Genomic DNA, 12,961 nt, shown 5'->3' with positions numbered 1-12,961 from the left:
ATCTCCTTGCAGTCCAAGGGACTCTCAAGAGTCTTCTCTAACACCACAGTTCAAAAGTATCAATTCTTCACCGTTCATTTATTTTTCTTTATGGTCCAACTCTCACATCCATACATGACTACTTGAAAAACCATAGCTTTGGATATAATTCAGTCCATAACAACCTCTCTGTGCCTTAGTTTCCCCATCTGTAAAATAGGAATAGTAATAACATCTGTCTCATATGTTGCCATGAGTTGATTAAATATTATAAAAGAAAGGGCCCCCACTCCCCAGCCCCCTCTCCCCACACACACTTCTAACCCTGGTTCCTGACACAGAGTTCCTAAATCCTTTTCAGTTTCCTGGATGATAGTAATGTCTTTTGTTCTAATGATGTGATTCTACGTAGGCTCTTGGGTAGGGGCTTGTCACCAGAAAGACCAAGCCATGATTAGAAGCTTAGAAGAGGCGATAAGAAGTTAATGAACAGTCTTGCCTATTGGATGACGTTGCTATAAAAACCCCTAAAGTGCAAGGCTCAGAGAGCTGCTGAGCTGGTCAACACGTGGAGGCGCTGGCAGAGTGGCCTGATCCAGAGAGAGCCTGGGAACTCCACGCCCTCTCACATACCTTGTCCTCGTCTCTCTGCGTGTTCCTGAGTTACGTATTTTTATAACAAACAGGTAATCTAGTAAGTAAACTTCCCCCAAGTTCTATGAACCTCTCCAGCAAGTTAAACCTGATGAGGGGTCAGGGGAGTCTCCAGTTTATAACTGCTTGGCCAGAGGCGCAGGTGAGAACCTGGACTTCGTGATCGGTGTCTGAGGGGTGGGGTGGGGGCAGGCGGCCTTGCGGGTCTAAGACCTTAGCCTGTGGGATCCGACTGTCTAAGCAGAGGGCGTCAGGCTTGGGTGAAGCCGTAACACGTCCCTCTGGTGCTGCAGAGACGTGCGTGGTGTGCAGAAGAGCTCCTGCACATTGGGTGAGTCGATGGGTCAGAAGTGACGTGTTCTGTGTGGGTAGTGAAAGAGAAGTGGGTTTCCCCACTCAGTATGTACACACACTCATAATAAATGCTGCATGGGACACTCCTGTCCCCACCTCAGTCCCCCTGCTCCCATCCCCTCCTCACCCCCACGTCACAAGTGTCAGCATTAGGTGTGATGACCTGAGTCAGACTTTGCAAAACGTTTTATGTAGCCTTAGACTTGTCAGGGTTCCTTTGGGAGTTTATTTCTTGTCAAAAACGGTGGAATAACTCATTTACTTGGTTGTGAGAATTAACCTAAATTGAATTAGATAACTAATAAAAAGTCTCTAACATAGGCGTGCAATAAATGGGAATTCCCTCCCTCGCTCTACAATCCCATTTAGGCACTAGTGAGAATATCGCTCTTCAAGATAATCATACTTAGAAATATGTTAAAAGCATATGGATGTCATGATTTCATTGCTGTGTAAAAGTGCACATCTTAAGTGTTAAAAGCAAGACACGTTGGTTTCATGATTTCAGTGCTGCTCACGTGTGTTTTAAGGTAAAAGTCGGAATCCAGCACGATGGTACTGTCCCATTCTCCAGCAGGAATCCGCCCCCACCCCCGCTTGAGGGGACAGGAGAAGGCCGGGCTACCGCTCTGCCCATCTGAACTGGCTCGTCTGCCAAGGAGACCACTCGGTAAGGGAGAATGGGGAGATTCTGCTTCCCCTGAGTAAGAGTGAGGATGCAAAGACAGCCCAGCAATGGTTGAGTATTTAAAATATGACGTGCAGAGTCAGATCTCAGCCCTGCCGCCCACCCCCACCAAGTGTGACCTTCCCTTGAGCCTGCTCTTCAGCACGTCCGTGGTTCAAACCTGGGTTCCCTTAAATCTCAGGACGATTGCTTTCTCCATGTGGTAGAGCGGTGAGTCAGCAAGCACTTTTTATAAAGCCGAGGGAGCAGTTGCAGAAGAGTCATCGCCTGCTGGACTGGCATCCAGAGGGGGCGAATCAAAGCTCGGGGCTTTGAAAGAACACTTACATTTTCATTTAAGGATTTAAAGTCACCGAAGCCTTAAAGCTCAGAAACCTGCATGACCCACGCTGTCCATGAGAGACGACTAAAGGCACTGCCTCTAAACTGCGGCGCATCTTTCCCCTCTTCTGTTAGATAGCTTAGCTCTGATTCCATCACTGTGCGTGCTCTGAGCATCTCCCGACTGTAGGGAAGGTGGTTGGTGTTTCTGCCCTGACCTCGCAGGTCTCTGGAGTGTTTACTAGGGACAGAGCCTGTTATTTACTAGAGACGGAGGTGAGCTGGGCTGGGAACCCCCTCCATGAACTGGCCCCCGGTAAGGGGTGGCGAGCAGGCAGGCAGAGAGGTGGGCGTTGTCGCCGATGCTTCAGTGACAGGTCAGTTGTCGGTGCCTGGCACGCTGTCATCACTACCTGCGTGTTGGTCATTACAATGAGTGTCCACTTTGACAGCATACGCTGTCAGCATAGGGTGTTAGCATAGGGCGAATCTTTCCAGTAGGGTGATCTTGCTCTGAAAAGTAGGAAAAAGGGAGAGTTAAGTAAGCGGTGCTCGCGGGCCCGTGGCCCCAGGGGGGCGGGTGTCTTGTTCTCTGCTCGATTGCTCTCCATGTTGCAGACAGTCTGGGGAGGAACAGCCGATGTGCTCATTGGGGTCGGCGTAGTAATGCTCTTTGGGTCCTCCCTGGCTGCCCAGGCTGTTGCCCGGCTGAATAATGAATCAGGCTGACTCCTCGCTTCAGCGGATGGAGAACTAGGTCAGGCTCCACTCCAGCATCCCCAGGCATCTCTCTGGTGGAGCCCACCGAGATGCTGAATTTAGAAAGCCCAACTTCAGTGTTTCCAGGAAAACCAGTGGCAGGTGAAGCCTAATTTTGTTTCACCCTGTGTCCATAATGACAGTGGTCTACATTCCTATATATCATGACCACAAGCTCTGATTTGCTGACGACTTCCCTGTGTGTTATCGAAACCACAATCGAAGGAAGATATTTGGAATCCTGAAAAGCCTGTGCATTTTTAGAACACGCTCTGAAAGTCATTTGAGGCCACAGCCCTTTCTTTATTACTGGCTGCCTTATTTCTCAGCAAAATCTGGACAGTCCTGTAGGCAAAAATCAGGTCCGCGCTGTTTCTGATGCAGTAACTGGGGAGGAGAAGGGCAGTGGACAGTTCCAGGTTCTTAGGGGGACATCACAGGATGTAGGCTGTCAAACGTGATGACTATATTACCTTACAGCAGCCACCAGTATGAAGTAAAATCAGATTCTCTCTCAGTTTCTCTGCAGGCTGTATGATTATTCAAAAGGTCCTTCCTCACAGTCCCATACAACAAGGCTACATATATTTTTTCCCACCTGACCCCAAACACAGACATAAACAGCCTCTGCAGAGCAGCTCTGCGTGGCTCAGGCCGCCGCGGGATCTCTATGTTCTTAGGATGCAGGCGAGATGGGCTTGAGTCCCTGCCTCACATCCTGCAAAGTTCATGGGTCCCCCGCCAACACCCCCACCGGTTCTGCCCGTTACCTGGGCTTACGTTTCTCTTGTGTGGACTCTCAGTGCTCCACGCTCGAGGCCTTTGCCACTACTGTCCTCTGCCAAGCATTTACCCAGGGCCGGAGTTCACCCTTCTCTTCATTCCTGACGACGTCAGCCGTCTCTCTGGCGGGCTTCTGCTGGAGCACCAGGGATAATATAGAGGGGGCTTACGTTGCATCAGAAGTTAGTCACTGGTTTTCAGAACTGGGTGTTGGACTTCCTTCACCTTTATACGTCATTCAGGCACTGCCTGCCATTTCAGAGCTTCCCCAGAGGCGCTCCAGCCCTTTCTCACTGACCCTCCCCCATTTCCCTTTCTCCCCTGAATCCCTGATCCTTTCTCATGTAGAGCCGTCTAACCATTTTCCTCATCCATGTCTCAGAAAGAAGAACTCAGATGCCAGCTACTCAGCTTTTTCTACCCTGAACACATCAATTAATTTCTTGATTAATTTCTTAATTAATTTCTTGATGAGTTGGGTACTCTGATTTCCAAACTCCTTGGGATTCTTTTAAAGTGCTTTATGTCCACAGACCCTTTGGACAGCTTTGGATCCTCTTTGGATTACATGGCAGACACACATGATTTGGGATATATTTGTAGGAGATTTAGAACTTCTTGAAGCCCATCAGTGGATCTGCGGGGTCCGTGGACTCTTAGGTAGGCTCATGAGATGATGGACCCTGGGGGCTTTCTTCTCCTCCTTCTCCCCAGGCCGCGGGCCTCTCCCCATCCCCAGCCACCCAAGGTAATAGCCGTAGTGATGTTTGATCATAAGTTGGAAAAAATGAAGCAGAATTGACTGACTGGTGGTGGAATTCCCCAGTCCTGATGCTTTTGACTGGGCCTCCCAGGTGGATCAGTGGTCAAGAATCCACTTGCTGTTGCAGAAGCTGAAGGAGACACAGGTTCCATCTCTGGGTCAGGAAGATCCCCTGGAGGAGGACATGGCAACCCACTGCAGTCTTCTTACCTGAAAAATGCTGTGGGCAGAGGAGTCTGGAGGGCTGCAGTCCATGGGGTCTCACAGAGTCAGACACAGCTGAGCGACTCTGCACGCGCGCATGACTCTTCAGAAAGGGATCAGGGTGCCTTCCCGTTCAGTGGCTCTGTCTGGTCCGACTCTGCGGCCCTTTGGACTGTAGCCCACCAGACTCCTCTGCCCGTGGGACTTTTCAGGTAAACTGGAGGGGGCTGCCAGTTCCTCCAGGAGATCTTCCCAACCTAGGTATTGAACCTGCATCTTCTGTGTCTCCTGCATTGCACGTGGATTCTTCACCCCCTGAGCCAGAGACCTTGTGAAAACACCAGCCACTTTTGAGCATCCGCTTTGGGCCAGACCCTGTTCTTCGCCTAAGGCTTCCGCTGATCATGCCAGTACCCCCAGGCGGTGCACACCACCACCCTCCCTGCAGCAGGTGAGGAGATTGACGCGTTCCAACGTTTAGTACCTTGGCTCCAGTCACACCGCCTGTAGTAGCCAGCGTGGGCTTTGATCCCATGTCAGTGACTTGAAAACCTAGGCCCTAAACCCCTGTCCCACGTCCCCTCCCCCCGTACCATTGTACCTCACTCCTCGTGGTTTATGTCAGCAGAGCTGTGCGACCTCTGCTGTCACAGCAAGTGAATACACCCTTCCACTTTCTTGAAATACTACTCAGAGCAGAGCGTTCGGCCTCTGAGGTTCATTGATGTGCCTCCAGTACTTGGCGTATCACAGTTGTCAGTAAATCTCTGTTAGATGAGTAAGTCCATCCATCCTACGAGGCTCAGCTCAATACCATATCCTTCAGTAAGCTGTCCATGATTCCCTCTCTCTGAGTTAAAAGACTCCCAACACATACGCGTGCCTCTCTGTCCCCATATTTCTCATTGCCATGCAGCAGATTCCTGCTTCATGTCTACTCTACATCCTGCTCATTTCCTGTGTCTCCAGGAACCAACAGGCGCTCAATTAATGTTTACTGATTGTATACACTATACAGTTGTTATTGTGCTACAGAGTAATCTAGCTGAGTGGTAAAGCACTCCCAGTAAATGAGTATGGATTAGGATTACACTTGCAGTGTAAACTAAATTGTAGCTTTTCTCTTGGATGTTCTTAGTGTTTTTAATATCTGTAATTTAGTGTTGCTGTCAGTTCTGGTATCATTGACTTTTTTGTCATCATCCTTCAGTACTTAGGCAGAGCATTAACTGTGTTCTGGGCGTCGAAGGCGCCGCTCTGTGGATTACGCTGGTCTGAGCAGCAGCGTCCCTGACACCATGCACAGAGCCGGCTCAGCTGGCTGGAGGCAAGGCTTGCGTCTGACTGTAACTCCATCGGCTCCCATACCCTCGTCTCTCCCCTCCCCCAGTTTCCAGCCAGTAGGCTCTCATCTTGCTTGTCCTTGTTAAAACTCCAGAGGAGGGGGAGAAGAAGGCCTGTGGGAGAACGGAGGAGAACATGAGAGGGTCTCCTGGAGCCAGAGAGAGAAGAAGGGAACGCTTGCTGAGGGCCTGCAGTGCCCCTTCCCTGAGCATCCTTGTTCACTCTGGGTCTCCTGGTGCTCTGAGCCTAGTGTTACTGTCCTTTTCCAGCTGAGGAAGCCTTCAGGAAGTAGGTTCCTGGAGGCTGAGCCACACCGATGGTCTAGAGGCGTGCAGACACATGACTGACGGGCCCCAGAAACCAAGGCTTAGCGCTGTGTCTCAGGAGGAGTTTCTCCGCAGGCCTCCGTCTCTGTTACTGGAGGACTCTAACAGAAGGCGAAAGGGGATATGTGATTCCAGCCAAGACACGACCATTGGTTCCAGTGCAGGGGAGAGAGAGCAGGTGGGAGAGAAAGCAGCCCCAACCAAGAGCCGCATCCCTCCCGGTTCAGCCGTGACCTTGGTTCCCTAAACGCCCGTGATAACCGATGGCGGCAACGGGCACAGCAGCAGACTCTGCCCAGCCCGACCTCACAGTACGCGCAGGCTACTGTGAGACAGGGACTTCAGCGTCCTTGTTCTACAGGCGAGGAAACTGAGGCACAGGACGGTGAATGAGCACGCCCAAGATCGCACATCGTAAGTGGCAGTCCTGAGATTTGAGCCTAGATCTGCCTTTTAGGATCAGCCGTGGGAACCAGCATGACAACGAGTAAGGAGATTCTCCAAGTGTGGTCCCCAGACCTGCCACTTCAGCATCACCTGGGAGACTATCCCAAATGCAGGTTTGAGGGCCCTACCCTGCCCCACGCAATCAGAAACGGCGGGGATGGTGTCTGGTTTTCTGTGTTCTAACAGAGCCTTCTGAGTGTTTTTAGCTGTGGCTGACATCAGTTAAACTAGAGAAATCTGTAAAATCCACTCATAAAAGTTAAAATTTATCGATAGCATGATAAATGCTTATTGAGTTCTTATTATATGCCAGATATGCTAAAAGTCTTACCTATATTATCTCAGTCCAACAACAGTACTATAAAGTAGAGGTACTATTATTCTCCCCATTTTACACATAAAATCTAAATCTTAGAGACCAGTAGTGATTGCCCCAAAGCCTCTAGCTGGTAGGTACAAAGTCGTGACTTGAATCTGGATCCTCCTGATCTAGATCTAGGGTACAGTCCGTACCCTGAACCAACCATTCATGACTCATTTTTACCCTTTTGGTAAAGAGCTATTGAAGAATGAGCATCAGAGTACAAATGTTGATTTTTTTCTTCTTCAGAGTTTGAAAAAAGTGATTAAGCAGTCAGATTGGTTAGATATTTGATTACCTATTTGGATTGACTGTTTTGAGTTCCTCCTCTTCTGTGAGTGTGTATTGGGAAAGCTGATTGTGTCTTCATGATTTCCTGACTTTATGGGAAGGCGGTGGCAGTGAACCTTCCTGGCCACACGGGGGCAGCGCCAAGTCGCGCACGTGGCTCTCTGCCGCTCGGCTCTTTGGGAGGAGATGGAGCCGGCTCCTTGGTGGGGCTTCTCCCACGCGCGTCCACGTCCTCTCACTGTGGCCGTGGGGACCAGTGGTGGAGTTTTTCAGACCAGAAACTAAGTTACAACAGCCGAATTGTTGAATACGTACAGGAAATTATTTGTATTGTCAGGACTGTTGTCTTTTGAAATCCATGCATTCTTGGACTCAAAGGCAAAAAACAGCCGGTATTCTTTTTCACCTTCCTTAATGTTAATAAATTCTTTGGGTCTTCACAGACTATAGCGTTCTGTAATAGGCTGTATAAGAAGTGGGGAAATGCTTTCCTGGCTTCTAGTTTTAGGGCATAGCGCCATCCCACAGTAATGCTGGTGTATTAGGGTATTATTCCCCGTACCCACCCCCCAACACACACACACAGCCTGCCGTATTGAACCCGTTTCCACCTGGGCGTATCTCGTGCATATGATACATTCAAACCTCAGTCTCTGTGCCAGAGGGTGAATTCACTGGAATTTTGACTGGAGTGACTATAATTTATTATGCAAACTAGGACACTTTCAAGAATAAAGGGAGCTGCTCTTAACGATTTTGCCAGAAAACAAACATAAACCAAAACCATCCTGGAGGTCATTGGAACATGGGGGTCAGGCTTATTGCGAATCTCCCAATCTCCTTTCATTTTCCCCCTTGGATGACTGCCTTCAAGGTGTGTGCGGCACTGTGATCATTTGCACTTTCTCTCAGCAGTGCTTATGGTGTCTTTTCTACCTGTATTATGTTGTTTTCTCCTCCTGAGAACCCTCTGAGTTAAGTTTTGCTGTTATTCCCATTTTTGCAAATTAAAAACATGAGACTTTGTAAGTTACACAGCCAAGATCACAGTACCTTTAAGTCAGAGCTAAAATTTTAATTTAGGCTGTCCCTGCTCTTGGGCTGGGCTTCCTTGGTGACTCAGATGGTAAAAGAATCTGCCTGCCAATGCAGGAGATGCGGTTCCATCCCTGGGTCAGGAAGAGCCCCTGGAGAAGGAAATCACTACCCACTCCAGTCTTCTTGCCTGGAGAATTCCATGGATAGAGGAGCCTGGCGGGCTACCGTCCATGGGGTTGCAAAGAGTCGGACACGACGGAGCACACATGCTCCCGGGCCTGATACGCTCGACTGTGTTGGCCTTTCTGACTGTGTTGGCCTTTCTGACTGTGCTCCTGGCCTCCTGTGGGCCCAGCCCAGTTGGACTCTGCTCCTCCAGCATCTCAGGCATAAGGCAGAGCAGTAAGAGTGAGAACCCAGGGGTCTAGCTGCCTGGGCTGGAAACCTCGGTCCACCATTTATCAGCCTTGCGCTTCACTCTCCTTCCTCTTCTATAGAATGGATACAGTAACTTCATATCAACCTGGTAGGGTTGAGGTGAGGATTAAATGAGTAAATATCTATAAGATGACTTCTAGAACTCCCCTAAGGGTGGGATCTGGTTGCCAGTAGAACCCACTGGGTTCTAGGGGGTGGAAACTTTGAGTCCCATGTCCATCCCCAAGGAAGGGAGAGGAGCTGGAGGTCGAGTTCAGTCACCAGTGGCCTGTGATTTAACCAATCACGCCCATGTAATAAAGCCTCCGTAAGACCCAGAGGACAGGACTCAGAGTTTCCAAGTTGGAACGCATGTGGAGGCGGGGAGAGTGGTCCCTGGGAAGCGCATGGGAGCTCTCACGCTTTCTTTGCTCCTTACCCTGTGCATCTCTTCCTTCTGGCTCTTCTTGAGTTGTGTCCTTTTATCCTAACCCTCCGGGAGATAATGGAGGACAGAGGAGCCTGGCGTGCTACAGTCCATGGGGTCGCAAAGACATGACTTCGTGACCAAACAATTGCATCAGTGATCTAGTACATAAAACGTTTCTCTGAGTTCTGCCGGCCACTCTAGCGAATAAAGCGAACCCAGTGAGGACGGTCCAGCAGAACATTCAAGCTGTAGCTGGTTGGCTCAGGTGATAACAGGCTTGCAGTTGGCAAGTGAAGTTGGCAGGGGTGTGGGAGAGGGGGTCTTGTAGGGCTGAGCCCTAAACCTGTGGGATCTGATGCTGTCTCCAGGTAGATAGTGTCAGAATTGAGCTGAACTTTCAGACACCCTGCTGGTGACTGAGAACTGCTCTTTGGCATGGAGGAAAACCTCCGCACATTTGGTGAAGGTGGAAAAGGTGGGATTTTCCATTATAAGGCGGTGCATAACAAGACCAAAATGGCAGATGGAAGCCGGGAGATTGTGGCGTTGTGATTTTACTCACCAGGGACTTTGTTGGGAACCAAGAAAGACTGCAGGAAGCAGAAAATGCGTCTTTACAGGCATGGCCCTTGAAGTTGTGGGTCTTCATGAAACGCGGGGAGATGCGCTGAGGTGTCCTCCTGCGGCGTTTCTGACCCGCCCCCTCGCAGGATAAAGGGAGCAGGGCCTCAGGGGGAGCAGCCCCGGCTCCGGTGGCACCTTCCCCTCGGGCTCTGTCTCTCCCACAGATACACACGCGCACGTGCACTGTGAGGGCGTCTCCCAGAACCTCTCCCCAGGGCCCGGGGTCCTGAGTGGCTTTTGCAGTTGTAGCTATGACCTTCTCTTTTTGGTGTTTCTGTAAGAGGCCTCACGGGCACCGTCAGCGTGCGGGAGCTGTTCCGTTCCACATGGGCGCCGCACCAGGGCCCAGGTACCTCTAGGACCTGAGGACCCACATTCTGTTAACGTTTTCAGTATTTTGGTGGGTTTTTTTTTTTAGAAAGTGATTAAAAGTTCAGGAAGGAGGCACCCCGTCTGGGAATAGGCGCTGAGACACAGGGAAGGTTAAACTAGCCTGAATGTGGCCACTTAGGGACACTTCGCTGCATCTCTTCGTTTTGTCGTGAAGTGCAGTTTTGGAAACCTCAGAAGATGCTGAGAGGCAGCCTGCTGGCTCCACAGGGGTCTGGCCCCTTGCTCGCCCCTCCTGTCCTGGGAACGTGCTCTCCTCCGTTGATGTGCAGCTCAGGAGGGGACCTGCGTCACAGGTTGCCGTGAGAGGGTGCAGTTCCAGCCACCTGGTAACCCTGGCGATTAACAACTAGATAGATGCTGCATCCAACTTGCCCTCTTATGTCCCATGAACTTCCCTGTACATTTTTGGATTTTTTTATCTGTTGCAACATGCATGTGATACTTTACATATTTAAAAAAAATTGAATACCTGAACTCAATTTTAAAAAGAAGATGAGGCGCATGATCTCAAGTTGAATATCTCTAAATGGTAAGAGAATGAATTGCATTTGTGCTCTTTTCTTACAGGTTAATTATTCTGTAGACTTTTAAGGATTTGGTGCTAATAACAGACGCTGAGATTTGTTGTGGTGAACGCACACCCCCACTCTCTGTTTTCCTTTGTTTCTGGAGATTAGAGAATACATTTTGCCCCATTAGAAACAAGGGCCAAACATGTATTTAATTCTTTTTCCCTTCTATTGTCTTTTCCTAGGTGCTTAGCAAGTAACAAATCTCATAGAGGTTACTCCTTGTGAGAACCCTCTGAGGTTCTTACTATTGAAAAATCCTGCCTGATACTAGATAAAAGATACTGATACTGCCAGATACTAGAAAAAAAGAGCTTACAAATGCTGAAGCCCATTAGCTGTATCATTCTACTTCTAATAATTGGTTCTAAGAAAAATACTGAACACACACACAGGAAGGTAGGCAAGAATAAAGTCACTACTACATTTTCTAGTAGTAAAAAATAGCCACAATTAAATTTTTCAGCAGTCGAGAATTAGTTATTAAATTCGATAACTGAACATTTTGTAGTCATTGAAGACACATTAAGCGCATTTTGTAGAGGATCTTGGCTCCATGTGGCCAGCGAGTAATCTCCGGTTCTCTGATTTCCTCCTAGTGTTTCGCTGTGCGCTCTCTGGGGTGGGTGGAGATGGCAGAGGAGGACCTCGCTCCTGGCAAGAGTAGCGTTGCCGTCAACAACTGCATCAGGCAGCTTTCCTACTGCAAAAATGACATCCGAGATACAGTCGGCATTTGGGGAGAGGTAAGTTACAGGTGAAAGTCATTCATGTCAGGCTTGCTTGCATTCCTGCTGTGCCTCTTGAATCCCCAGAGCCCCAAGAGCCGAGGGACACAGTACTGAGGAGCGCTGAAGATATTTATTGGGTACCGGGGATATTCCACGCTCAGCCAACCATTCTCACTTTAGGTTATCAGCCAGCAGTGGTCCCTGGTTCTGTCCTGTAACATGGAGATTGTTGGTAGGGTTGACTGATGAAGACGGCCTCTGTTGCCTTTGTGAGGACCCAAGGAAATGCACTGTGTGAGTGTGTGTGTGTGTGTGTGTGTGTGTGTGTGTGTGTGTGTGTGTGTGGCAGGGAGGGGTGGGGTGGATTTGATCTCCCTGTGGGTCACGTCCTACAGAACATATTTAACATGGGTGACAGTGTCAGCCCAAACCCTTTTAGAGTCTCTTAGCACCGTTGAGGTATTTGCCAGGAAGCCGGTGCAGGAGGAGTGGTTACCAGGCGGGAATTACGCTGGGGGCCACTCCCCACTGCGTCTGGCTGCAGATTTCTCTTAGGCTGCAGCCATTGACCCAGGTCCTGGTGGGAAAGGACAAAGAGAGATACGGAAAAGGCTCCAGAGATTCCCAGTCAGCTCTCAGCTATCCGAAAGCACGTCGCCTGGCTGGCCCCCGAGGGCCCCAGGACCTGCCCTGCTCACGGGGCCCCAGCTCCTCAGGACTCTGTGATGTTGCAGCTCCTGAGCACGTGGCAGCCCTCAGCTGAAGGCGGGCAGAAGGGAGCCTGGCCTGCACTGGGGGGACAGGGTGGGAGACTGCAACCCTCCCCTCGAGCTTGGCCCATCCTCTTGGCTCTGCCAACCATCGCTTAACTGCTCACTGGCTGCCCAGCCTCCATGAGGTTCTGGGAGGCAGAATCTCTCCAGGACCTGCCTCTCAATCCTGATTAATCTACAGGCTGATTAATTAGCAGCTGGCTCTTTGCCCAGGGTCTGGACACAACTGTGACCTTAATGTGTCCATAGAAAGAAACCCTGCCCACAGCACGTCACGTGAGCTGCAGCCCCCCCAGAAGACACACGGGGGGCCGCTTCAGGCCTGAGGCGGCCTGCGGTCTGTCGCCCCAGGCTCTGTAGGGTCTGCAGTTACAGCACCCTGCACAAGTTTTATTTACTGCCACTGCTCTCGCCTGGAAGTGGCTCTCTTCCCCTTTCGGAAGATTTCCAATCATCCTGGATCTCAGCTGTAGACGCTTGGCTTAACTAAACACCGGCGAGCGGAGACATTGCAACACCCACGTCTGCCACCCCCGCGGCAGAGCTTGTGTTCACTCTGAGAACCTGTGATGGGACCTGGGTTCTTAAAACCCAGACCAAGGAGCAGGTTTTCTGTCCCGCTTTGGAATTTGAAGATCGGCCAAGAAGCCTCACCGTTCTTCCCCGCCAGACTGTCCTGGTGGAGAAGAAAGTGGTAACCCACTCCAGGATT

General features: G+C 50.1%; 1 protein-coding gene across 10 annotated transcripts in view; it reads left to right on the top strand.

Annotated features, from left to right (window-relative positions):
* APBB2 (amyloid beta precursor protein binding family B member 2) overlaps positions 1-12,961 on the top strand; it is a 357,434-nt gene that overhangs the window by 276,522 nt on the left and 67,951 nt on the right. For all 10 annotated transcript variants that reach the window (XM_065907600.1, XM_065907601.1, XM_065907606.1 and 7 more), the window contains one exon: positions 11,345-11,491. In XM_065907600.1, coding sequence (XP_065763672.1) covers positions 11,345-11,491 — 147 coding nt within the window. The remainder of the gene's footprint in view (positions 1-11,344; positions 11,492-12,961) is intronic.

Source organism: Muntiacus reevesi, chromosome 16 (assembly GCF_963930625.1).
Source record: "Muntiacus reevesi chromosome 16, mMunRee1.1, whole genome shotgun sequence".
Lineage (NCBI taxonomy): Eukaryota > Metazoa > Chordata > Mammalia > Artiodactyla > Cervidae > Muntiacus > Muntiacus reevesi.
Note: the sequence above shows the minus strand (reverse complement) of the source record. Positions and strands in the feature narration are given on the sequence as shown.